General features: G+C 47.9%; 4 protein-coding genes across 4 annotated transcripts in view; all 4 read left to right on the forward strand.

The window, feature by feature from the left end:
- trpc3 (transient receptor potential cation channel, subfamily C, member 3) overlaps positions 1–6467 on the forward strand; it is a gene marked incomplete at its 5' end in the record, with an annotated part of 7734 nt that extends 1267 nt beyond the window's left edge. The window contains 10 exons of the mRNA XM_083686836.1: positions 682–891; positions 1195–1359; positions 1621–1855; positions 2241–2471; positions 2768–3032; positions 3190–3385; positions 4816–4977; positions 5197–5262; positions 5353–5428; positions 6315–6467. Of these exons, the coding sequence (XP_083542962.1) occupies positions 682–891; positions 1195–1359; positions 1621–1855; positions 2241–2471; positions 2768–3032; positions 3190–3385; positions 4816–4977; positions 5197–5262; positions 5353–5428; positions 6315–6466 (1758 nt within the window). The 3' untranslated portion in view covers position 6467. The remainder of the gene's footprint in view (positions 1–681; positions 892–1194; positions 1360–1620; positions 1856–2240; positions 2472–2767; positions 3033–3189; positions 3386–4815; positions 4978–5196; positions 5263–5352; positions 5429–6314) is intronic.
- A 3311-nt stretch (positions 6468–9778) lies between these two features.
- Positions 9779–12811, forward strand: LOC310815798 (glutathione S-transferase P-like). Its single transcript, XM_083685725.1, has 7 exons — positions 9779–9839; positions 10676–10711; positions 11068–11174; positions 11333–11420; positions 11528–11631; positions 11740–11841; positions 11985–12811. Coding segments are annotated over exons 1-7 (627 nt in total). The 5' UTR covers positions 9779–9838; the 3' UTR covers positions 12174–12811.
- Positions 12812–14055: 1244 nt separating this feature from the next.
- On the forward strand, positions 14056–21845 carry fnta (farnesyltransferase, CAAX box, subunit alpha). The gene is made up of 9 exons (XM_083685724.1): positions 14056–14335; positions 18417–18502; positions 18640–18754; positions 19068–19172; positions 19773–19899; positions 20379–20527; positions 20619–20681; positions 20860–21040; positions 21313–21845. Exons 1-9 carry the CDS (start codon positions 14130–14132, stop codon positions 21430–21432), a joined length of 1152 nt encoding a protein of 383 aa, XP_083541850.1. The 5' UTR covers positions 14056–14129; the 3' UTR covers positions 21433–21845.
- Positions 21846–24430: 2585 nt separating this feature from the next.
- On the forward strand, positions 24431–25852 carry tmem271 (transmembrane protein 271). Its single transcript, XM_083685770.1, has one exon. It carries the CDS (start codon positions 24778–24780, stop codon positions 25564–25566), a length of 789 nt encoding a protein of 262 aa, XP_083541896.1. The 5' UTR covers positions 24431–24777; the 3' UTR covers positions 25567–25852.
- Positions 25853–26064: the final 212 nt, after the last annotated feature.

Raw genomic sequence — 26064 nt, forward strand, 5'->3', positions numbered from 1 at the left:
CGTGTCTGGTTGTGTGTGTGTATACGTGTGTGTGTGTGTATGTATATGTGTCTGGTTGTGTATGTGTGTGTGTATACGTGTGTGTGTGTGTGTGTGTGTGTGTGTGTGTGTGTGTGTGTGTGTGTGTGTATACCTGTGTGTGTGTGTATGTATATGTGTCTGATTGTGTGTGTGTGTGTATATGTGTGTGTGTGTGTGTGTGTGTGTGTGTGTATACCTGTGTGTGTGTGTATGTATATGTGTCTGGTTGTGTGTGTGTGTGTGTATATGTGTCTGGTTGTGTGTGTGTGTATACGTGTGTGTGTGTGTGTATGTATATGTGTCTGGTTGTGTGTGTGTGTGTGTATACGTGTGTCTTCAGATTTACGTACAATTTAACATGCATTTAATTTTCTGTTGATAAGATTTTAGGCAAAAATACACTGACCTGATCTGACCCTGACCTGACTCTGATCCTGACCTGATCCTGACCTGACTCTGATCCTGACCTGATCCTGACCTGACCCTGACCCTGACCTGATCTGACCCTGACCTGACTCTGATCCTGACCCTGACCCTGACCTGACACTGACCTGACCTGACCTGACCTGACCTGACCTGACCTGACCCTGACCCTGACCTGACCCTGACCTGACCCTGACCCTGAACCTGACCCTGACCCGTCTTGTGTCTCTCTAACAGAATGACTACAGGAAGTTGTCCTTGCAGTGTAAGGACTTTATGGTGGATGTTCTGGACTTGTGTCGCGACACAGAGGAGGTAGCGGCCATTTTGAATGGAGACATGAGCGCAGAGCTGGAGGCGGGACCAGCGGCGGGGATGGAGGCGGGGCTACAGAGCAGGCTCCTCCTCAGCCGCGTCAGACTGGCCATCAAGTACGAGGTGAAGAAGGCAAGTGAACCCTAATCCTAATCATAATCATAATCATAATGATGATGATGATGAATTGTATGTATATAACCCTAACCCTAACTCTAATAATCATAATCATAATCATTAGTATTACTCATTAAGATTAGGATTAATATTACTCATCTGAAATCTTATTAAAATCTCACTCAGGTTCATTGAGGTGTGAAGGCATGAATCTCTGTCTGTCTGTCTGTCTGTCTGTCTGTCTGTCTGTCTGTCTGTGTGTGTGTGTGTGTGTGTGTGTGTGTGTGTGTGTGTGTGTGTGTGTGTGTGTGTGTGTAGTTGGTGGCCCACCCCAGCTGTCAGCAGCAGTTGCTGGGTCTGTGGTACGAGGGCGTTGAAGGCCTGAGGAACAGAAGCCTGGTGACAAAGTGTCTGCTGGTGCTGCTGGTGGCTCTCTGGCTCCCCCTGCTGGCCATGGCCTACTGGCTCGCCCCCTGCAGCCGGGTTAGAGTACTACACATCAAACACTCCTCAGTGGTACACTGCCATGTCTGAGACCTTCTTTACCCTGAAATATGTGTGTGTGTGTGTGTGTGTGTGTGTGTGTGTGTGTGTGTGTGGTGTGTGCGGTGTGTGTGTGTGTGTGTGTGTGGTGTGTGTGGTGTGTGTGTGGTGTGTGTGTGTGTGTGTGTGTGTGTGTGTGGTGTGTGTGTGTGTGTGTGTGTGTGTGTGTGTGTGTGTGTGTGTGTGTGTGTGTGTGTGTAGCTGGGTAAGGTGTTGCGGAGCCCCTTTATGAAGCTGGTGACCCATGCCGCGTCCTTCCTGCTCTTCCTGCTTCTGCTGCTGATCAACGCCTCAGACCACCTGGCAGGCTCCGCCCCCAACACCACACTGCTGCCAGGCTCCGCTCCCAACACCATGCTGGCGGACAGACACATCTACAGGGTCACGACCTCCCGCCTCAGCTGGACAGAAACCCTCATCATGGTCTGGGTCACAGGTGAGGTCAGGGTCAGGGTTAGGGTTAGGATCAGGGTTAAGCTCAGGGTCAGGTCAGGTTAGGGTCAGGGTCAGATTAGGGTCAGGGTCAGGTTAGAGTCAGGGTCAGGTTAGGGTCAGGGTCAGGTTAGGGTCAGGGTCAGGTTAGGGTCAGGTCAGGTTAGGGTTAGGGTCAGGTTAGGGTCAGGGTCAGGTTAGGGTCAGGGTCAGGCCAGGTTAGGGTCAGGGTCAGGTTGGCGTCAGGTTAAATTCTAGTTAAATTCAGGTTAAATTCTGGTTCAGGGTTAGGGATGATAATAAGATCTGTTCTGTGTGTGTGTGTGTGTGTGTGTGTGTGTGTGTGTGTGTGTGTGTGTGTGTGTGTGTGTGTGTGTGTGTGTGTGTAGGCATGGTGTGGTCAGAGTGTAAGCAGCTGTGGTGTGAGGGTGTGTGTGAGTACGCCCTGCAGCGGTGGAACCCTCTGGACTGGGTGATGTTGTCTCTCTACGTGGCGTCCTTCAGCGCCAGGCTGCAGTCGCTCCGGCTGGCCAGCAGGGCGCAGCAACGCCTCCACCAGCTGCTCTCTGACCACCTGACCCTGGACGCCCTGCCCCCCGACGTCACATACTACACCTACGGTAGGCAGGGCACACACAAACACACAAACACACACACAGACACACACACACACACACAGACACACACACACACCCACACGCACACACATACACACACGCACATGCACATGCACACACACACACACACGCACACGCACACGCATACGCACACACACACACACCTACTCTAAGACACAGACACACACACACACCTAACCCTCTTACTCCCCCCAAAACCCCCCACCCCCACCCTCCTCCCTCCTCTCCCCCCTCCCCCCTCCCCCCTCCCTCCTCTCCCCTCCCCCCCTCCCCTCCAGAGAGAGACAGGTGGTCTCCCTCGGACCCCCAGCTGGTGTCTGAGGGTCTGTACTCGGTTGCCGTGGTGTTGAGTTTCTGCCGTGTGTCCTCGGTGCTCCTGGCCAGCGAGACCCTCGGGCCGCTGCAGATCTCCCTGGGACGGACACTCACACACGTCGCCAAGTTCCTGCTGCTCTTCCTCCTGCTGTTCCTCCCCTTCATGATGGGCCTCTTCACCCTCTACTCCCCGTACCGGGGTGCCAAGGTCAACCCTGCTTTCACCACGTAGGTCAGAGGTCAGAGGTCAACCCTGCCTTCACAACATGAGTCATTGGTCATACATGACCCTAACCCTATCCCTATCCCTATCCCTATCCCTAACCCTAACTCTAGCCCTAGCCCTAGCCCTAGCCCTAACTCTAGCTGTCTCTGGTCGTTGCAGAGTGGAGGAGAGTTTCAGGACGTTGTTCTGGTCCATATTCGGTCTGTCTGATGTGTCGTCTGTGGTTCTGAACTGCGACCACAAGTTCATCGAGAACATCGGTTACGTCTTGTACGGCCTCTACACCGTTACCATGGTAGTGGTGCTGCTCAATGTGCTCATCGCCATGATCAACAGCTCTTATCAGGAGATAGAGGTGAGTTTATACTAACTAATACTACCTTAATACTCCCTTAATACTACCGTAATACTACCTTAATACTACCAGAATACTACTATAATACTAGTATATTACTACTGTATTACTACTATAATACGACTATAATACTACTATAATACTTCTATATAACTACTATATTACTACTGTATTACTACTATAATACAACTATAATACTATTATATTACTAGTATAATACTACTATTTACTACTACGATATTACTACTATATTACTACCATATTACTACTATAATACTACTATATTACTACTATAAAACTACTATAATACTACTATATTACTACTATAATACTATTATATTGCTACTACAACTACTACTACTACTACTATAATGTGTAAAATAATATTATATTACTACTACTAGTATAAGTATTATATAACTACTACTACTACTACGTACTATAAAACTACTATATTACTACTATAATACTATTATATTACTACTACTACTACTACTATAATAATACGATATTTCTATTATATTACTAATACTACTGTAATACTACTATAATACTACTACCACTACTACTACTACTACTACTACTATAATACTACTATTATACTACTATAATATTACTACTATAATACTACAATATTACTACTACTATTACTACGATATTACTACTATATTACAACCATATTACTACTACTACTACTACTATAATACTATTATATTACTACTACTACTACTACTACTACTACTATATTACTACTATAATACTATTATATTACTACTACTACTACTACTACTACTACTACTACTACTATATTACTACTACGACTACTACTATAATACTATTATATTACTACTACTACTACTCCTACTGTAATACTACTATAATACTATTATATTACTATTATATTATTATTACTACTACTACTACTACTATAATACTACTTTATTACTACTACTATAATACTACTGTATTATTATTATATTACTACTATAATACTACTATATTATTACTACGACTACTACTACTATATTACTACTACTACTACTACTATAATACTACCATATTACTACTATCATACTACTATATTACTACTACTACTACTACTACTACTACTGTAATACAACTATATTACTACTACTACTACTATAATACTACTGTATTACTACTACTACTACTACTACGACAATACTGTTATACTACTACTACTATAATACTACTATATTACTACTACTACTACTATAATACTACTATATTACTACTATATTACTATTATATTACTACTACTACTGTAATACTACTATAATACTCCTATAATACTACTGTTACTATTACTACTGTAATACTACTATAATGCTACTATATTACTACTATTACTACTACTCGGAATCATCGTTGTGTCAGGTGAAGGTTTGTGTTTTGTTCCGTTGTCCCAGAGCGATGCGGATGTGGAGTGGAAGTTTGCGCGTTCCAAGCTGTGGTTGTCGTACTTCTCCCAGAGTCAGACGCTCCCGCCCCCCTTCAGCCTGATGCCCTGCCCCCTGCCCTGCCCCCTGCCCCGCCCCCTGTGGCGGTGGATGGACGCCTCCAACGCCGCGGTACAGACACACTCTCACCCCCTCTCCCTCCCCCCTTTTCCCCTCTCCCTCCCCCCTTCTCCCCTCTCCCTCCCCCCTTCTTCCCTCTCCTTCCCCCACTCTTAACCCACTTTTGTTTTCATTTGTTTACTTCCTGTTGACACTCCCGTTGTTCTGTGTGTGTGTGTGTGTGTGTGTGTGTGTGTGTGTGTGTGTGCGTGCGTGCGTGTGTGTCTGCAGCTCAGCTCTCCCACTGCAGAGTCCTACAGTCTCAACAGTATTCCTAACCAACCCACTCGCCACCAGGTAAGTCCCTAACTCCTCCTCATCTCTAAACCCTTAACCCTAACCCTAAACCTAAACCCTAACCCTAATCCTAACCCAACCTTATCCCAGCAGGTGATGAAGAGGCTGATGAAGCGTTTTGTGTTGAAGGCTCAAGTAGAACAAGAACACCATCAGGTCAACCACGGTGAGCTCTAACCCTAACCCTGACCCTGACCCTGACACTAACTCTGACCCTGACACTAACCCTGTCCCTGACCCTAACCCTAACCCTGACCCTGACCCTGACCCTGACAAGGACAATATTCACCAGGACACGAGTTGTGTGCTTTATCAAACTGACTTTGAATAGTTCAATTTAGTTGGTGGTTTATGATTATGTTAAGGTGTTGTTAGGGTTAGGGTTAGGGTTGTTAGGATTAGGGTTGTTAGGGTTAGAGTTAGGGTTGTTAGGATTAGGGTTAGGGTTGTTAGGGTTAGGGTTCATGTGGTTAGGATTAGGGTTAGGGTTGTTAGGATTAGGGTTAGGGTTGTTAGGGTTAGGGTTGATAGGGTTGTTAGGGTTAGGGTTCATGTGATTAGGGTTGTTAGGATTAGGGTTAGGGTTGTTAGGGTTAGGGTTGACAGGGTTGTTAGGGTTAGGGTTGATAGGGTTGTTAGGGTTAGGGTTCATGTGATTAGGGTTGTTAGGGTTAGGGTTGACAGGGTTGTTAGGGTTGTTAGGATTAGGGTTAGGGTTGTTAGGGTTAGGGTTGTTAGGGTTAGAGTTAGGGTTGTTAGGATTAGGGTTAGGGTTGTTAGGATTAGGGTTAGGGTTGTTAGGGTTAGGGTTCATGTGGTTAGGATTAGGGTTAGGGTTGTTAGGATTAGGGTTAGGGTTGTTAGGGTTAGGGTTGTTAGGGTTAGGGTTGATAGGGTTAGGGTTCATGTGATTAGGGTTGTTAGGATTAGGGTTAGGGTTGTTAGGGTTAGGGTTGTTAGGGTTGACAGGGTTGTTAGGGTTAGGGTTGATAGGGTTGTTAGTGTTAGGGTTAGGGTTAGTGAGTGATTGTGTGTCTCTTTGTTCCTGACAGGAGAGCTGCAGGAGATCAAGCAGGACATCTCCAGCCTTCGCTCCGACCTGCTGGAGGACAACAATCACCCTACTGAACACCTCTCCCAGCTCCTCCACAAACTCACCCTACTGAACACCTCTCCCAGCTCCTCCACAAACTCACCCTACTGAACACCTCTCCCAGCTCCTCCACAAACTCACCCGCAAGTAGATCTTACAAATCCCTTCATAAAAAGGGTTAGTGTTAGATCTGGTGTGAGATCTGGTGTGAGATCTGGTGTGAGATCTGGCGTAGATGTGATCAGAATGTGGAGGGACCAGGTGTGGTCTGTACACCTTCTATAGGTATAGCTGTAGTTATCTTGTATTAATAATCTCTGGAGGATATTTCTTCTTTTTCAGTTTGTTACTATGGGAACAGAAGCGTGATGCATGTTCTACAACAATCTAGGTCAACTGGAACCTTTCAGTCATGGTGAAAATATTGTTCTCTTTTTATTAATCCTTTTTTGAGGGGAACAAGTATTATTTCAAGTATTTAAAGTATTTGTGACAATATTCAAATGAAAATTCATACCTGTTTTGTTTTCAAGAAGGCTTGAGACAAGCAATATTAAACTTCACACAGTATTAGCTCAAAATATTATAATATGATATTACTGTAAGAAGCCTTGTGTTGTAGGAGTCAGGGGTCAGGGTTAAGGAGAGGGTTAGGGGTTAAGGAGAGGTTAGGGTTCAGGGTTAAGGAGAGGTTAGGGGTCAGGGGTTAGGGGTCAGGGGTTAAGGAGAGGGTTAGGATTAAGGGTTAGGGGTCAGGGGTTAAGGAGAGGGTTAGGGGTCGGGTTAAGGAGAGGGTTAGGGGTTAGAGTTAGGGTTAAGGGTCAGGGGTTAAGGGTTAGGGGTCAGGGGTTAAGAAAAGGGTTAGGGGTCAGGTTTAAGGAGAGGGTTAAGGGTTAGGGTTAAGTGTTAGGGGTCAGGGATTAAGAAGAGGGTTGGGGTTAGGGTTAAGGGTTAGGGGTCAGGTTTAAGGAGAGGGTTAGGGGAGAAAGCCTTTTGTGTTGTTGATCCGCCTTGCTTTAGATACTGAAGTGATGCAATTTCATATGTACAGAATGTCAGAGTGTAGTTTTATGGATGTGATTATACTGTAGAATAAGACTGACTATCTGAAAATAATGTATTTATGGTGATGCATATTCTTCATCTGTAGATTATTCTTCATCTATAAAATACCTTTGAGAAAATACTGAGTTTGAGTTTCTTATATTCCACCCCACCTATGGTGCATGTCTGGATCAGCAGAGTTCTTTAGCCAGAGAAACAGGACATGTACCATAGGTGAGTCTCTAGCTTGGTTGGTGAACACACTACTGAAGAACCTTCAACACAAAGACCAGAAACCTGCAGAGTGACTAAATCCACTAAATCCACATTACAACAACTCACCTTACCTCTCTCTGTTAGGGTTCGTTCTCTCTCTCTCTCTCTCTCCCTTTGTGTGTGTGTGTGTGTTTGTTGTTTAACTTCCTGCTGTTTGACTCTTCACCTCTGGACCAATAGAATAACAGAACAACCGAGGCTCCGCCTCCTTCAACATGCAACAGGCTGCTGGCCTGGATGGCATTCCGGGGGAGAGTACTTAAGACCTGTGCTAACCAGCTAGCTCCTGTGTTCACTATCATGTTCAACTTATCACTGGCAAATTCAGTAGTTCCCACCTGTTTTAAAAGATCCTCCATCATCCCTGTGCCCAAGATCACCTCCCCAGCCTGCTTAAATGACTATAGACCCGTGGCTCTAACCTCAGTGGTCATGAAGTGCTTTGAGAGGCTGATTAAGGAATACATCAGCTCCTCCCTCCCTCCGACCCTGGACCCACTGCAGTTCGCATATAGACCAAACAGATCTACAGACGATGCAGTTTCCCAGGTCCTCCACACCACTCTCTCTCACCTTGACAGTCGGGGGGCTATGTGAGAATGCTGTTTATAGACTACAGCTCAGCGTTCAATACCATAGTCCCCACCAGACTGGCTGATAAGATGATTGGTTTAGGACTGAACATTCCCCTGTGTGCCTGGATCCTGGACTTTCTGACGGCCAGGCCACAGGTGGTCAGGGTGGGTAGACACACCTCCAGCTCACTCACACTGAGCACAGGGTCCCCCCAGGGCTGTGTCCTTAGTCCCTTCCTCTACTCCCTGTACACCCACGACTGTGTGGCTAAGTCCAGCGAAAACTCCATCATTAAGTTTGCGGACGACACGGTCGTGGTGGGGCTGATCTCTGACAACAATGAGAAAGGCTACCTGGACGAGGTGGCGGACCTGTCACTCTGGTGTCAGGAGAACAGCCTCATCCTGAATGTCTCCAAGACAAAAGAGCTGATTGTGGACTTCGGGAGAGCACAACAACAACTAAGGGCCTACACACCGCTGGACATCGGTGGGACTGCTGTGGACAGGGTGAGCAGTTTTAAATACCTGGGAGTCCACATCTCAGAAGACCTGACCTGGACTACCCACATCAGTTCTCTGGTGGGAAAGGCAAGGCAGCGCCTGTTCCATCTCAGGCAGCTGAGGAAATTCAAAGTCTCCCGGAGGATCCTTCAGTCCTTCTACTCTGGAGCTGTGGAGAGCATCCTGGCTGGCAACATCACCGTCTGGTACGGTAACAGCACGGCCCAGGACAGGCGAGCTCTGCAAAGGGTGGTACACCTGGCAGAAAAGACAATGGGAGCTCCTACCCCCCCTCTCCATGTCCTGTACACCAGGAGGTGTAGGACCAGAGCCTACAGGATTATGAAGGACCCTCACCACCCGAAAAACGGACTGTTCCAGCCGCTGCGGTCAGGCAAACGCCGCCGCTGTCATGCAGCAAGAACAGAGAGACTAAGGCTGAGTTTCTTCCCCCACGCCATCAGAATCATCAACGATGACCCCACCAGTGCCCCCCTCAAGTCACTCACACACTCACTGACATCATAACACATATGCACACACATAATCATCCATCTGCTGTTTATATTGCTTACTGCTGATACTGTTCATATTGTTTATACTGTTTTTACTGTCTTATATATACTTTTTAGTACTTCTATTTTTATTTTATTCTATTTTAAAACTTATTGTATTGTTGCACTACTCTGTGGCACTCACTTTTGCATTTCACTGTATACTTGTATGCACGTGACAAATAAAGAATCTTGAATGCAAGTCACTCTTACACCTCCAGACAAGGCAGTCACCTGACCTCCCGAGGGTCAGGGTCAGGGTTAAGGTTAGGGTTAGAGTGGGTAAGTGTTAGGGTTAGGGTTAGGGTTAGAGTGGGTAAGTGTTAGGGTTAGGTTAGGGTTAGAGTGGGTAAGTGTTAGGGTTAGGTATATGTGCAGCTTTGTCATGTTTGATGTCATGTTTCCTAGGTGAGTGTGTGAATCTTGACCTCTGTACAGAATGACTCAGCACAAACACACGGTGGGGGCGGGGCTTATGGGACGTTAAAGTCCTCCGTTAACCGGTCCTCTGCGACTCCAGAAGCGACGACAGTAAGTATCCGTCCTCACCCGCCTCGAAAACACGACACAGTTATTATCATTAACACGGCTGTGAGGCGACGCGCTGATCGGTTTTATAGCGAAACTGCAAATAATAATAATAATAATAATAACTTGCTTTGGGTATTAGTAGTACTAGTAGTTAGTTAACCACAATTGCTGTTTGTTGTCTTGAAGTGAGGTTACGTAACAACCGTCACCCCTCGACGCTGATCTTCTCCATTCCGCAGGTTTTCTTTTCTAATAGTTGCAGCAACTTTCTAGTTGTTGTGTTTCTGTTCTCGCCACCTTGTCTGATGGTTTATTCTGATTATGACTTCGTTGCATTGTTGAGGGGTTCGCTAACCCTGGATTCTGTTGTATTTATCATCAATAAACTTTGATTTCACAGGTTTGTAGAGTTTAATAGGAGGTTTGTAGAGTTTAATAGGAGGTTTGTAGAGTTAGGGTTAGTTGCAGTAACGTCCATTCCCAGACGTCCTAATCGCCTCCTACTCGGCGCTCTGCCAGTTGTCTGATCTGTGGATATATGAACCTGAAGGCATCACATGCTGTTAGGGCTAGGATTAGGGTCAGGGCTGTTAGGGTTAGGGCTAGGATTAGGGTTAGGGCTAGGATTAGGGTCAGGGCTGTTAGCAATCCAACCCCCGTGATTAGGGCATGACTATTTCAAACAGTGGAGATGTTCTGTGTGTCATGTATGTAAACTGTGTTCGTACCCTGGAGTTCCGCAGGGGGCGCTGCTGTGTGCAGGTCTTGTAATGTGGCTTCAGTTATGACTTTTGGTTATGAAATGGTTTGATATGAATATTGTTTGTTTCCTCCAGTGCCTCCCTACACCATCACCTACTTTGCTGTGCGAGGTATGACACTGCTTCAAAAGCTATTTCTCATGATTTTACTATAAATACATATATATATATATATATATATATATATATATATATATATATATATATATATATATATATATATATATATAATCATGTTTTCCACGTAGTCTTAATCTTTTGAAAGATCGCTCTGACATTTTACATTTTATGTGACAGGCAGGCAGACACAGACAGACACAGCACAGCTCTTCCACATCATCAGTGTTGTGTGTTAGAAGGTGATGTAGCCGTGTGTGTGTGTGTGTGTGTGTGTGTGTGTGTGTGTGTGTGTGTGTGTGTGTGTGTGTGTGTGTGTGTGTGTGTGTGTGTGTGTGTGTGTGTTCCAGGGCGCTGTGGAGCGATGAGGATCATGATGTCAGATCAAGGCGTAGCATGGAAGGAGACACTGGTGAACTTTGAAGACTGGACCAAAGGAGATCTGAAGGCCTCATGTGTGAGTGACAACTATATAACAGGTTAGATTAGATTCAACTTTATTGTCATTGTGCAGAGTACAGAGACAACAAAATGCATTTCGAAACGAAATGCAACAGGTGTAGCAATAACAGGTGTAGCAATAACAAGTGTCGTAATAACGTGTGTGTGTTCCAGGTGTTTGGCCAGCTGCCCAGGTTTGAGGACGGGGACCTGGTCTTGTTTCAGTCCAACGCCATTCTGAGGCACCTGGGCCGTAACCATGGTAACATGTCCTCTGTCATAGTGACTCTAATCTGCTGTGTGACTGTAGGATGACATGTTATTTATCTCTGTGTGTGTGTGTGTGTGTGTGTGTGTGTGTGTGTGTAGGTGCGTATGGTAAGGACAACACAGAGGCAGGTCTCATTGACATGTTGAATGATGGTGTTGAGGACCTTCGTCTGAAATACGGCAAAATGATCTACCAGGAATACGTAAGTAATGTCCCTATCAACCCTCCCTCCCTCCCCCCTCCCTCTTCTCCCTCCTTCCCTCCCTCCCTCTCTAACCCTCCCCCCTCCCCCCTCCCTCCCTCTCTACAGGACACGGGGAAGAAGGCGTATCTGGAGGAACTTCCTGTTCACCTGTCGAAGTTCGAGGCTGTGATGTCCAAAAACAAGACTGGCTTCCTGGTCGGAGACAAGGTAACCAATCACAGAGCTCTATACTGAGTTAGGTAACCAATCACAGTTCTAGTAAAGGATGTACCATCAAATGAATGAATGTTTGCTTCAGTACTAACCCAACCCTGACCCCTGACCTCAACCCTGAACCCTGATCCCTGCAGGTGTCCTTTGCTGACTACAGCCTGTTCGAGGTGCTTCTGAACCACCATGTCTTGTGCGCCACCTGTCTGGACTCCTTCCCCGCCCTCAAGGGCTTCGTAGAGAAGATGTCCGCTCGTCCCAAGATCAGAGCCTTCTTAGACTCAGACACCTACAAGAAACTGCCCATCAACGGCAACGGCAAGCAGTGAACGCCCTCCTGACTGGGTCAGGGTCAGGGTCAGGGGTATATACACCCAGCCTCTCCTGCCTGGGTCTCGACCCTTTCTGAATAATCTTAGGGTCACTAACAGGAACCCAGCCGTCTTCTAAAAACAACATATTTTATATGTCACACCGGAGACCAGTGTACCTTCAGGATAAACAGTTTGTTAGATGGTTATGACTTTTGTATGACTTTATAAATTGTAATGGTTGTCTGTAAGAAAATGAAGACTCAAAACTCTTTATCTTTTCATGCACAATGTCTGTCTTGATTGAGGAAGCACTCTGGATGCAATCGTCACTGTTTTCTGTTTTAAGATTATCTTATTACTTTCTGATTACTTTGGGTATAAATATTCATCGTGAATAATGAATATTCATACTGTAAGATTTAGACTGTTAGCAGACATACTAATCATCGGTCCACCAGTATAAATGTGTATTAAACTAACCTCTGGAAGATGTAGAATGTTAGCAGACATACTATCATGTAGAATGTGGAACCATTTGGATAAAAAAGTGAAAATGATGAACAGATGATGTTACAACCCGGCTCACTAGGGGAAAGAGAAAAAACATAAAACCAGATGGATTGGTAAATTAAAGTTATTTTATTAACAAGGAACTTAGAAAGTCTTTTTGTAATGGTAACAATGGTAACACACAATATACAACACTACAAAAAAAAAAGGGCCTGTGGGTGCTGTTTAAATCAAACAAACAAATATAACCAAAAGAGAGCTCCTAAAAGGCGAGCTATAACTAAACTTTCATAATTTAAACAAAACCAAAGCGAAAAATAAAACCTCACTGTCCTGCTACAGCGATCAAAACTGAAATCATGCAAGAACAGCCACCTCTGCTCCTAGTGTAAAAGACCATACACACACACACCATCCATAATCCTGACCATTCATACTAACTATGAATGTTAGTCCTCTGCTCCTAGTGGGTCTAAACAACAGAATCCACTACGTGTGGGTGGGAATCAGTAAAACAGAACTAAACCTGGCCCAGTTTTCTAAACAATCATCTAGTGCATTATTCACAGTCCAGAATAGTTCTCTCTAACAGAATGTCTACTACCAAAGTCTCAGCAAGGAACTGGTCAATAACACACAGCCCGTGACTGACAAGCTGGCCAAACTTTTATACACCCTGCGCTCGGTCCTGATAGGTGCGCTTGCCGGAATGAGCGCTCCAATCAGGATGTGGGCGGAGCCTCCGGGTCCTGGAGCAGCCAGCCTGCCGGAAGACACAGAGGAAGAGACAGACACGGGCAGGCGGCAGCCAGCAATGGGAGGAAGAGATCCTGCAGAGTGTGCCTTTAATTATGTTGATTAATATCCTGCTGCTACTTAATTGAACAGTCCTGTACCATGTGACCAGTGTGTCGGTAACAGTCCTCCCATTTCAAAGTCAAAGTCTTGTTGATTTGTCATTACATCATAGAAGTATAGAAGTTCACAATGCAACGAAACGCCTGAGGCAAAGCAGTTCTACAACATCAATAATAATCATCAATAGAATGTAACAAGATACTAGATCAAATATAAACATCAACAGTAATAACATTAAATACAGTAAGAAATGAAATACAGAACCTCAATTTCTACCTCCACCAGCCTGCCCTGGTGTCCTGAGATCAGGTGATAGAACAAACAGAATATCATACCTTTAAACATCAAACATTTAAATCAAGACTTTTCCACAATCACCAACAACCACAGACAGACAGACAGACAGACAGACAGACAGACAGACAGACAGGCAGGCAGACAGGCAGGCAGACAGGCAGACAGGCAGACAGGCAGACATGCTGGTCCCCCTGCGGAACCATAGTCCGAAGCACCGGGTTTCCGGTGGACGACTTACAGCGTTGCACGTTCCATAAGAAATCCAACAACAGAGCGGAGATCATCCCGACCAGCAGCAGCAGCAGCATGTCGGTCCAGGAGGAGGAGAGGAGGGGAGACGAGGCTCTGGAGGAGGAGGAGGAGGAGAGGAGAGGAGACGAGGCTCTGGAGGAGGAGGAGAGGAGAGGAGACGAGGCTCTGGAGGAGAGGAGAGAAGCCGAGGCTCTGGAGGAGGAGGTGGAGGGAGACGCCGAGTCGGAATATGATGACCCGTTCCGATATGTTTTCTACAGGTAACTGGCTAACTGGGTAACTGACTAACTGGGTATGTTGGTTTGGCAGCCAGGATGTGTTTCAGGGACATCCAGCATCGAACACCGATGACGTATACACTCACCGGCCACTTTATTAGGTACACCTGTTCTGCTCGGTAACGCAAATATCTAATCAGCCAATCACATGTCAGCAACTCAAATAACCACTCGTTACAACCAAGGTATGCAGAAGACCATCTCTGAACACACAACATCATGTTGAACCTTGAAGCAGATGGGCTACAGCAGCAGAAGACATTTTACATTTACATTACATTCATGGCATTTAGCAGACGCCTTTATCCAAAGCGACTTACAACAAATACATTTGTTTAAGTAAGTGAATCATCTATCCAACAGTCATCATAAGACAAAGTAATTAATGCTCACACCAGGGGCCATTGGCAGTCGTAATGCCAGAAGCCAATTATTATTTTATTTTTTATTTATTAACAGAAGAGGTCTCAAGGGTTAGGGTTAGGATTAGTACAGGGGGTGTAGTGGGGGTGAAGAGGTCTTAGGAAGGACTGTTAAGATGTAGCCTGAAGAGATGGGTTTTCAATCTCCAGTGGAAGATCGGTAGTGCCTCTGCAGTCCTGACAGTGAGGGGAAGCTCATTCCACAAACGGGGCGCCAGGACAGTGAAAAGCTGTGACGGAGTGGCGCGGCCGCTGCATCCACGTAGATGCGGCGGTGCCAGGCGGCCAGCCGAGGGGGAAAAGCGGAGTGATCTTGCAGGGGTTTGGGGGCTAACAAGTAGGTAGGGGCTTGCAAGTAGGTAGGGGCTGTTCCCTTTGCCGCCCGGTTGGCGAGCACCAGGGTCTTGAATCTGATGCGAGCTGCTACCGGGAGCCAGTGAAGGGTGTGGAGGAGGGGCGTGACATGGGAGAATTTGGGGAGATTGAACACCAGACGAGCGGCAGTGTTCTGGATGAGCTGCAGAGGTCTGATGGCGGAGGCGGGGAGTCTGGCCAAGAGTGCGTTGCAGTAGTCAAGGCGGGAGATTACAAGTGTTTGGACCACAAGTTGTGCTGCTTCTCTGGTGAGGAATGGACGTATCCTTCTGATGTTGTAGAGGAAGAATCTACAGGAGCGTGCTGTCGCTGTGATGTTCGCCACACAGGATAAGTGGTTGTCAAGAATCACCCCAAGGTTCTTGGCTATATGGGAGGAGAAGTCTTGGAGAGGGCAGGCTTTCCCTGGGAGGAAGAGCAGCTCAGTCTTGTCAAGGTTGAGCTTGAGGTGGTGGGCTGACATCCAAGCAGAAATGTCAGCAAGACATGCCGAGACACGTGTTGCCACCTGTGAGTCAGAAGAGAAAAAGTTGAGTGTCATCAGCGTAGGTGTGGTAGAAGAAACCATGTGAAGAAATTACAGAGCCGAGAGATTTGGTATAGAGAGAGAACAGTAAAGGCGGACAGCGATCCTCTCCACGTCACCTGGTAGGAGCGACCGGCCAGGTAGGATGCAAACCAGGAGAGTGCAGAGCCAGAGATGCCCAATTCTGAGAGGGTGGAGAGAAGGATCGGGTGGTTTACTGTGTCGAAAGCAGTGGACAGGTCCAGAAGAATGAGAACAGAGGAGAGGGAGGAAGCTCGAGAGGAGTGGAGGGCCTCCGTGACAGCGAGGAGAGCAGTTTCAGTAGAGTGCCCAGCTTTGAAGTCGGATTAGTGAGGGTCGAGGAAGTTGTTCTGAAGGAGGTAGTTAGACAGTTGGTTAGAGACAGCACGTTCAAGGGTTTTAGATAAGAAGGAGAGAAGGGATACCGGTCTGTAGTTATGGACAGCAGACGGGTCAAGAGTTGGTTTCTTGAGAAGAGGCGTGACTCTGGCTGTCTTGAAGGCAGCTGGGACAGATCCTGTGGATAGAGAGGAATTGATTAAAGTGGTAAGGAACGGAAGGAGGTCTTTGGAGATGGATTGAAGAAAAGCAGAGGGGATAGGATCGAGGGGGCAGGTGGTTGCCCGCTTGGATGTGACCAGTTTTAGAACATCGTCATGGGAGAGGGGGGAGAAATCTGATAAACCAGAGACTGGGTGTTGCACAGTGGGTTTGGGAGGAAAGGTAGCATTGTTGGTGAGAGGTAGAGGGAAGGAGCTGCTAATGTCATCAACTTTCTTTTCAAAGTAGGTGACAAAGTCATTGGCAGACAGAGAGGAGGGGGAGGGTTGAGGAGTGAGGATAATGTGGAGAACAGTTTCCTTGGGTTAAAGACAGAGGATTGAATTCTGGAATGGTAGTATAAAGCTTTAGCAGCTGATGCAGATGAGGTGTAGTTGCGGAGGAGAGAGAGATAGGGGTCTAGATCATCAGGAAGGCCAGATTTTCTCCATTTCCTCTCAGCTGTCCGGAGCCCTATTCTACAAGCTTGCAGGGTTTCAGACAGCCAGGGAGTGTGAGGAGTGGATGGTGCCGGCCTTGAGATCTGAGGACAAAGAGAGTCGAAGGATGAGGAGAGAGAGGACAGGAGGGTGGAGGAAGCTGCATCAGTGGAAAGGAGAGACAAGGATTCAACAGAGGGTAGTGCGGATAAGACAGAGGAAGAAAGAGCGGTGAGTGAGAGGGTGCGCAGGTTGCGATGAGAGGATACAGTGTGGGTAGAGACTGACTGGGAGGGGGAGGATTTGAGAGGAAGGGAGAAGGATACAAAATGATGATCAGAAACCGGAAGAGGGGTAACAGTGAGGTTTGAGGTATGGGAGGATCTTGTGAAGACAAGGTTGAGCTGATTGCCCGCCTTATGAGTGGGAGGAGAGTGGGACAGGGTGAGGCCGAAGGAGGAGAGAAGGTCAAGTGCTCCAGACGAGTGAAGCTTCTCCGACTGGATGTTGAAGTCACCCAGTAGTGTGAGCGGTGTGCCGTCAGAGAAGAAGTTGAGAAACTAAGAAGTGGCCAAGCTGACCTGGAGGACGATAGATAACAACAATATGAAGTTTGACAGGGGAGGTGATAGAAACAGCATGGAATTCAAAGGTGGAAATGGACAGGTGTGACAGGGGAAGGACATTATGTGACCATGGACAGGTGTGACAGGGGAAGGACATTGTGTGACCACAGGGGAAGGACATTATGTAACCACACCGGGTGCCACTCCTGTCAGCTAAGAACAGGAAACTGAGGCTACAATTCGCACAGGCTCACCAAAATTGGACAATAGAAGATTGAAAAAACGTTGCCTGGTCCGATGAGTCTCGATTTCTGCTGCAACATTCAGATGGTAGGGTCAGAATTTGGCGTAAACAACATGAAAGCATGGGTCCATCCTGCCTTGTATCAACGGTTCAGGCTGGTGGTGTAATGGTGTGGGGGATATTTTCTTGGCACACTTTGGGCCTCTTAGTACCAATTGAGCATTGTTTAAATGCCACAGCCTACCTGAGTATTGTTGCTGACCATGTCCATCCCTTTATGACCATAGTGTACCCATCTTCTAATGGCTACTTCCAGCAGGATAACGCGCCATGTCACAAAGCTCAAATCATCTCAAACTGGTTTCTTGAACATGACAATGAGTTCATTGTACTCCATTGGCCTCCACAGTCACCAGATCTCAATCCAATAGAGCACCTTTGGGATGTGGTAGAACGGGAGATTTGTATCATGGATGTGCAGCCGACAAATCTGCAGCAACTGCGTGATGCTATCATGTCAATATGGACCAAAATCTCTGAGGAATGTTTCCAGCACCTTGTTGAATCTATGCCACAAAGAATTAAGGCAGTTCTGAAGGCAAAAGGGGGTCCAACCAGGTACTAGCAAGGTGTTCCTAACCCCTCCCTCCCTCCCTCCATCCTAACCCCACCCTCCCTCCATCCTAACCCCTCCCCCCCTCCTTCCATCCTAACCCCCCCCTCCCTCCATTCTAACCACTCCCTCCCCCCTCCATCCAACCTAACCCCTCCCTCCCCCCCTCATCCAACCTAACCCCTCCCTCCCCCCCTCCCCCCATCCTAACCCCACCCTCCCTCCATGCTAACCCCTCCCTCCCTCCATCCTAACCCCTCCCTCCCTCCATCCTAACCCCTCCCTCCCTCCATCCTGACCCCATGTCTTCTCTCAGGGACAGGAAGGAGTGGTCAGACCTGGTCCCGGTCCCTCAGGATGACGGTCCCAACCCTGTAGTGAAGATCGCCTACTCTGACAAATGTAAATATATATAAATATATCATAGTACCCCCTGGGTTATTAACTACTCTGACAAATGTGAGATGTTGAACCCTAATGAGAGACCTGATATGACCTATGACCTAATGTATGATCTTGTGTCACCCTGGTCTCCATAGTTACAGATGTGTATGACTATTTTCGAGCGCTGCTGAAGAAGGATGAGAAGAGTGAGCGGGCGTTCTCTCTGACCGCCCACGCCATCGAGCTCAATGCTGCCAACTACACGGTCTGGTGAGTCTGTGATGTCATCAACACTGGACACCGTCTGGTAAAGCAGACACAGTGGCTGGAAATGGGTTGATTTGGTTTCACTACAAAGCGTTGAGTGTAAATCCACCTGACCTCCCCGTGGAGAACCGTGGAGCTGGAGGAGGAGTTACATGAACTATTACCACATGAACTATTATCCTCGTATTCAGACGAACTATTGAGTGACTTGTTGACGAACATTTTTGCATTTGAGCAAATTTTGAGTGTCGTAGCAAAGATACTTCCACAGTATCTAACTGTGTGTGTGTGTGTGTGTGTGTGTGTGTGTGTGTAGGCACTACCGGCGTGTGTTGCTGCAGGCTCTGGATAAAGACCTGAGAGAGGAGATGCGTTACATCAGCGCCATCATCGAGGACCAGCCCAAGAACTACCAAGTCTGGTGAGAACCCCTCACACACCTGAACCCCTCACACACCTGAACCCCTCACACACCTGAACCCTCACACACCTGAACCCCTCACACACCTGAACCCCCACACACCTGAACCCTCACACACCTGAACCCTCATACACCTGACACATCACTACTGTGAGACAGACAGCATCATCTGGAAGCTCCTGTCGTTGGATTAGCCACAGCAGCCAGACGTTAGCATAGCTTCTGATAGCAGTTTGACATCAGTTCAAAGTGTGTTTGTCACGTTCTACCCTGACCCTGACAATGACCCTGACCCTAACAATGACCCTGACCCAAAGTTCTCCAGTCAGACACACACACACACACACACACACACACACACACACACACACACACACACACACACATGATTGTTAACCATCCTAGACCTCCAGATCTGACAGCTGTAGCGCCCCCTGCAGTAACAGTACCGGTGGTCAGCTTGTTAAACATCTCCTGGAATAACAGCCCTTTAACCACAGAGATGAAACTACACCTTCATCTCTACTTCAATACACACACCCGCTCATGTGGCAACAAGCAACAACAAGTGTGTGTGTGTGTGTCCGTGTGTGTGTGAAGGCATCACAGGCGGATGGTGGTTGAGTGGTTGAAGGACCCATCAGAGGAGCTGGACTTTATCGCTGAGATCCTCAGTCAGGACGCCAAGAACTACCATGCCTGGCAGCACAGACAGTGGGTCATCAAGGTACCACACACACACACACACACGGACACACATACATATATATATATATATATATATATATATGACAAAGCGAAAACATTCAAATTTTGACATTTCAGTAAATGTATTAAAATTGAAATACCTCATGTATTCAGACCCTTTGCTCTTAAAATGAGCTGATATGCAAAAATATCATCATCAAATCACTCAATAAGTGATTTGATTCCGATGCACATCAGAGACCCTATGAAAACAAAAATATTAATTCCAAAATGACATGAACTACTGTCCTTGCATTTAGATGGACTCAATTCAACTTATTGAGTGATTTGTTGATGACATTTTTGCATTTTAGCTCATTTTAAGAATGTCATAGCAAAGGGTATGAATACTTATGTACATGAGGTATTTCTGTATTTCAATTTTAATAAATTTACTGAAATTTCTAAAAACCCTGTGTGTGTGCGTGTATGTGTGTGTGTGTGTGTGTGTGTGTGTAGGAGTACAAGCTGTGGGACAGTGAGTTGGAGTATGTGGAGGAGCTGCTGGAGGAGGATGTGAGGAACAACTCAGCCTGGAACCAGAGACACTACGTCATCACACACACCACCGGATACAACGACCCCGCCCTGCTGGACCGAGAAGTACAGTCAGTACACACACACACACACACACACACACACACACACACACACACACACACAGACCTTTACTTTTTCCTCCTCTGGTCTTGTCTGTAGGTACAGTGTTAAACAGATCCGGAAGGCTCCCCACAACGAGAGCGCTTGGAACTATCTGAAAGGGTGAGTGGCAGAGGAGAGCTAGGCTAGGCTAGGTTAGGTTAGCTACGGCTAGGCTAGGTACAGCTAGGTTAGTTAGCTACAGCTTCTGACCCGGTCTGTCTCTAATATCCTGCAGGACCTAGGGTTAGTTAGGGTTAGGGTTCTGGTTCTGATCCTCTGTGTGTGTGTGTGTGTGTAGTATCCTGCAGGACCGTGGTCTGTGGTCTCAGCCCGGCCTGCTGGAGCAGATCCAGGAGCTGCAGGCTCCGCCCAGCAACCACAGCGCCCCCTACCTGCTGGCCTTCCTGGTGGACATGTACCAGGACGCCATGGAAACCAGCTTGGCCAATCGGGAGGAGGCCCTCAGCAGGGCCCTGGAGGTGAGCATTAACCCTAACGACAGCTTTCTGAGTGACAGATGGACCGTTCCCATGGCGACAGCTTTCTGAGTGACAGAAAGCTGTTGCCATGGGAATGGTCCACCTGTCACTCAGCTTTCTGGTGGACAGACCAATGTTCAGTAGAAGTCAATAGAATATATAGGTCATCTGACCTCACTGTTGGCCAATAGGGAGCCAGTTTTAGAGTTTGGAGGTTCTTCCTGTCTGTAAACCTGCTGTACTAAACATTCTCTCCCTCCTCCCCCCTCGAGCTGTGTGAGCTGCTGTCTCAGGAGAAGGACAGCGTCAGGAGGGAATACTGGAACTACGTCGGTCGCTCACTGAAGACCAAATACGGCTCGACTGACGCCTCCACCAGCACACAGGACTAACCTTAGACCCAGCCCTAACCCTAGACCTAACCCTAGACCCAGTCCTAACCCTTGACCCAGCCCTAACCTTAGACCCAGCCCTAACCCTAGTGCTCTAGACCCCCAGAGAGAGAGAGAGAGAGACTTGATCTCCCTGCATTAGATTGGCAGTAGAACACCTGTAGCCCTAACTAACCACACACACACACACACACACACACACACACACACACACACACACACCCCGCACGCACGCTGGAGAGGATGTTGTGACAGTGTGTTACCGTGGTTACTGTCATTCAGATCACCCTGGTTTCTATTGAACTATATTGTGTGTGTGTGTGTGTGTCTGCTGTGGAGGTTTTGGTTCTGAGGTGTTTTTGTAAAACTCATTAAATGATTCTTCTAAAACTGGAAGTCTTGGCCTTGTCTCTCTCTCTCTCCCTCCTCCTCCCCCCCACCTACTCCTCCCTCCTCCACCCACCTACTCCTCCCTCCTCCACCTCCTTTTCCCCCTCTCCTCCTCCTCCCCCTTTTCCCCCTCTCCTCCTCCTCCCTCTCTCATTACTCAGCCTTTCTGAATGATGATGGTGGTGGAGGGGGAGGAGGAGGAGAGTGGGGGAGGGGGGAGAGGAGTGTTTCAGTGTTGTGAGTAAATGTGTAGCAGCTCTGGTGCATTAGCTAATGGTCTCTGGCTAAAACATTGAAATAGATATTTATATATTTATATTTATAATGTATAGAAGATCTAATGGATTTCTGGGCGTCCCATCTCAGTGGCGCAGCTGTCGCCATGGCAACCCATCATGGAAATGATTTAAAAACATAAAACAAGAATCAACAGTGTCAGACTCTACTAGGAACACACACACACACCACAGAAACACACACATTACATTTACATTTATGACATTTAGCAGACGCCTTTATCCAAAGTGACTTACAACAAATACATTTGTTTCAGTAAGTGAATCATCTATCCATCAGTCATCATAAGATAAAGTAATGCTCAGACCAGGGTTAGGGCCATAGGCAGTCAAATGCTTAGTACGTGGGGGTGAAGAGGTCTTTAGGGTTAGGGTTAGTACAGGGGTTAGGGTTAGATCGGTAGTGACTCTGCAGTCCTGACAGCAGTGGGAAGCTCGTTCCACCAGCGGGGCGCCAGGACAGTGAAAAGCTGTGACTGAGGAGTGCGGCTGCTGCATCCACGTAGAGGCGGCGGTGCCAGGCGGCCAGCTGAGGTGGAAAAGCGGAGTGATCGGGCCGGGGGGGTTTGGAGGCTGACCATTGCTTGCAAGTAGGGAGGGGCTGTTCCCTTTGCCGCCCGGTAGGCAAGCACCAGGGTCTTGAATCTGATGTGAGCTGCTACCGGGAGCCAGTGAAGGGTGCGGAGGAGGGGGGTGACATGGGAGAATTTGGGGAGATTGAACACCAGACAGGCAGCAGCGTTCTGGATGAGCTGCAGAGGCCTGATGGCGGAGGTGGGGAGACCGGCCAAGAGTGTGTTGCAGTAGTCAAGGCGAGAGATTACAAGTGTTTGGACCAAAAGTTGTGCTGCTTCTCTGGTGAGGAATGGACGTATCCTTCTGATGTTGTAGAGGAAGAATCTACAGGAGCGTGCTGTCGCTGTGATGTTCGCCGCACAGGATAAGTGGTTGTCAAGGATCACCCCAAGGTTCTTGGTTGTCTGGGAGGAGGTCACAGTAGACTGTGATGGAGAAGTCTTGGAGAGGGCAGGCTTTCCCTGGGAGGAAGAGCAGCTCAGTCTTGTTAAGGTTGAGCTTGAGCACCCACAACCACACCACAGAAACACACACACACCATAGAAAAACACACACACACACACACACACACCACAGAAAGAGAGAGAGAGAGAGAGACTTGATCTCCCTGCATTAGATTGGCAGTAGAACACCTGTAGCCCTAACTAACCACTGTGGCTGTGACATCTCTGATTTCTGATCCATTTCCTGTTTCCTGTCGTTTCATCCTCTTTAGTTTCTGACGGACAATAAACCTTCATCTCTGTTACCTGTCTGTCCCTTCTTATGTCACTGATCACTGATAAAATAAAGATGGAATCGTAAATCATTATTATAATATTCTTGAATTTGTGATTTGTGTCATTTGTAGTCAATGGAATAGTTGTAGAATCATCCAGGTTCTACCAAACATCTGACAGGCCTGGTAGAGGCTCGGGTCCAGACGGGACTAGATTAGACTCTGGTCTAGGCGGGACTAGATTAGACTCTGGTCTAGGCGGGACTAGATTAGGCTCGGGTCCAGGCAGGACTAGATTAGGCTCGGGTCCAGGACTGTTCTCTACCTCCACCAGGTAAGACTCTATTCTTCTTCCACCAGGTGACAGGTTTGGGTTGGTTAGGGTTAGGGTTAGTGAGAGTTAGGGTTAGTGAGAGTTAGGGTTAGGGTTAGTGAGGGTTAGGGTTAGGGTTAGTTATGGTAAGGTTAGGGTGAGTTAGGTTAGAGTTAGTTAGGGTTAGGGTTAGTTATGGTAAGGTTAGGGTGAGTTAGGTTAGAGTTAGTTAGGGTTAGTTATGGTAAGGTTTGGGTTAGTTGGGGTTAAGGTTAGTTAGGGTTAGGTTAGGGTTTGTCAGGGTAAGGTTAGGGTTAGGATTAGTTAGTGTTAGGGTTAGTTAATTAGTCTTCCTACCATCCTCATCTTCTGTCACTCAAACATTTGTAATGAATAATGGGTGCAAATGATACATCACTGACCCTAAACTAACCCTAACCCAAAACTAACCCTGACCCTAAACCAATCCTAACCCTAACCCAGACCCTAAACTAGCCCTAACCCTAAACCAGACCCTAAACTAGCCCTAACCCTGACCCTAAACTAACCCGAACCCTGAACCGAAACGACTGTAGACGGTATCTAAACTGTCCCCTGCAGTAAGAAATCAGAGCTGCTGCAGACACTCAGTCCCTATGGACCCCCTCCTCCCCTCCTCTCCCTTCCCCCCCCCCCCCCCCCCTCCTCTCTCTCTTCTTTGCCGCATGGCGTGGAGCTCTCACAGTATAATCGCAGTCACGCGACGTGGGGAGACCGTGGACTTAACGAGAAGTGGCCGCGTGCATCACGGTGTGGATGTGTCGCGAGTGACATGACGGGGGTCGTTACCGAGCAGCTGGATCGGTACCGCAGAAGCAGCGCGCTCTTTCTATCAATTATTAAACCGCTCGTGAAGCCGCGGGAAAGGCAGCGAGCAGCACGCGGTACCGGAGATCCTCGGTTCGAACGGCAGTCTCCGGTTGACGATGTCCCCGTGTAGCAGCGCGAGACGGGCTGACGAGGAGGACAAAGGAGGATGAAGGCGCGAGCGGCACCGGGAGAGGAGGCTTACCATGACTCTGACCGGGGGAGGGCTGAGCGCGCTCGTCTCCGGTAGCCTCGTGCTGCTCTGCGCCGTGAGCGAGGCGGCCGTCGGGCTCCGGTGCGTCTCCCTGGGCAACCGAGTCAAGGTCCACTTCCGCCTAGGCAGCGCGGCGGGCGCGTTCTACTCCGGGGTTCTGCTGGGTCTGGGTCAGGCGCTGCTGGCCGCCGCGCTGCTGCGCTGCTCGGGGAGGCCCGTCTGTCGGAACCTGTTCCTCGCGGGGGTCCTGGTGTCGCTGCTCGGGGTCCTGACCGCCTTCTCCGGCGCCGTGGTGGACGGAGACACGGTGGCGCTGGTGGAGCGGAAGCACGGCCACTACTGCCCTCTCTCCCGGGGGGAGGCGCCGTCCTGCGGTCAGCTGCGGGAGTACCAGCGGGGTCTGGTCGTGTCCACGGTCCTCAGCGCCCTGGAGGTTCTGCTCGGCCTTCTGAACCTCGTCGTCATCAAACGGTACAAGACCGCCCAGTTTTACCGGCGGCGGCAGAGCGAGCGGCAGGGCGCGGGGATCGTGTTTAACGAGGAAGGGGACTTTTCTGTGGCGGAATTTCAACCGGTTTCTTATATTAACTTGGGAGTGTTTCACGTGTTCGACGAGGCCGGTGTGGAGGTACAGTGTGGCGGCCACCCGTCCGTGGAGCTTCCGGGGTATTCACCCACGGACCCGGAGCTGAACCGGTCGTACCCGTTCTCCTACCCGCTCCCGAACGAGCTCCCACCCGCCTACGAGGACATTTTCCCCGGAGAGGAAAGTAACAAATAAACTCTCAACAGAAACAACTCAACATGCTGGACTCTAAACTCTGCAGTGACAATCCCTGTTTTCACCTTCCTCTCCCTACCTACCTACCCCCCCACCCCACCCTCCTACCTACCCCCACACCCACCCTCCTACCTACCCACTCTCCTACCTACCTACCCACCCTCCTACCTACCCTCCTCCTACCTACCCCAGCATTTCTGTTTTGAAGTCTGATTTTATTCACATCTTCTGATCATAGTTTGCTGTTGTTTCCTTTAAGTCTGTAAATAAAAGTGTATTTACTCTCGTCTGGGGTCTGGGGTCAGAGGATCAGTCAATACAGTACAATGTTCCTGTCCTGTTGCCTTAGATATGAGACGTCCATGTTAATGATGGATATTTGTGTCACCTAACTGGAGGTCAGACATGTGACCTGTTGCTATGCAGTCTTCCATGGATACGCAATGGAGGAGTTGAGTTCAAATGAAAGTGAATTTGTTTCAGAAGGACATGAGGGTT

Source organism: Argentina silus, assembly GCF_951799395.1.
Source record: "Argentina silus genome assembly, chromosome: 15".
Taxonomy (NCBI): Eukaryota; Metazoa; Chordata; class Actinopteri; order Argentiniformes; family Argentinidae; genus Argentina; species Argentina silus.

What these genes read in the sequence shown, in the direction of transcription:
- tmem271 (XM_083685770.1), top strand. Translation starts at nt 24,778, where the DNA reads ATGACTCTGACCGGGGGAGGGCTGAGCGCGCTCGTCTCCGGTAGCCTC.
- LOC310815798 (XM_083685725.1), top strand. An exon ending in GCACCTGGGCCGTAACCATG is followed by an intron (nt 11,421 to 11,527) that starts GTAACATGTCCT and finishes GTGTGTGTGTAG; the next exon opens with GTGCGTATGGTAAGGACAAC. An exon ending in GCTTCCTGGTCGGAGACAAG is followed by an intron (nt 11,842 to 11,984) that starts GTAACCAATCAC and finishes TGATCCCTGCAG; the next exon opens with GTGTCCTTTGCTGACTACAG.
- fnta (XM_083685724.1), top strand. Translation starts at nt 14,130, where the DNA reads ATGTCGGTCCAGGAGGAGGAGAGGAGGGGAGACGAGGCTCTGGAGGAG. An exon ending in TTCCGATATGTTTTCTACAG is followed by an intron (nt 14,336 to 18,416) that starts GTAACTGGCTAA and finishes GTCTTCTCTCAG; the next exon opens with GGACAGGAAGGAGTGGTCAG. An exon ending in CTGCTGGACCGAGAAGTACA is followed by an intron (nt 20,528 to 20,618) that starts GTCAGTACACAC and finishes TCTTGTCTGTAG; the next exon opens with GTACAGTGTTAAACAGATCC.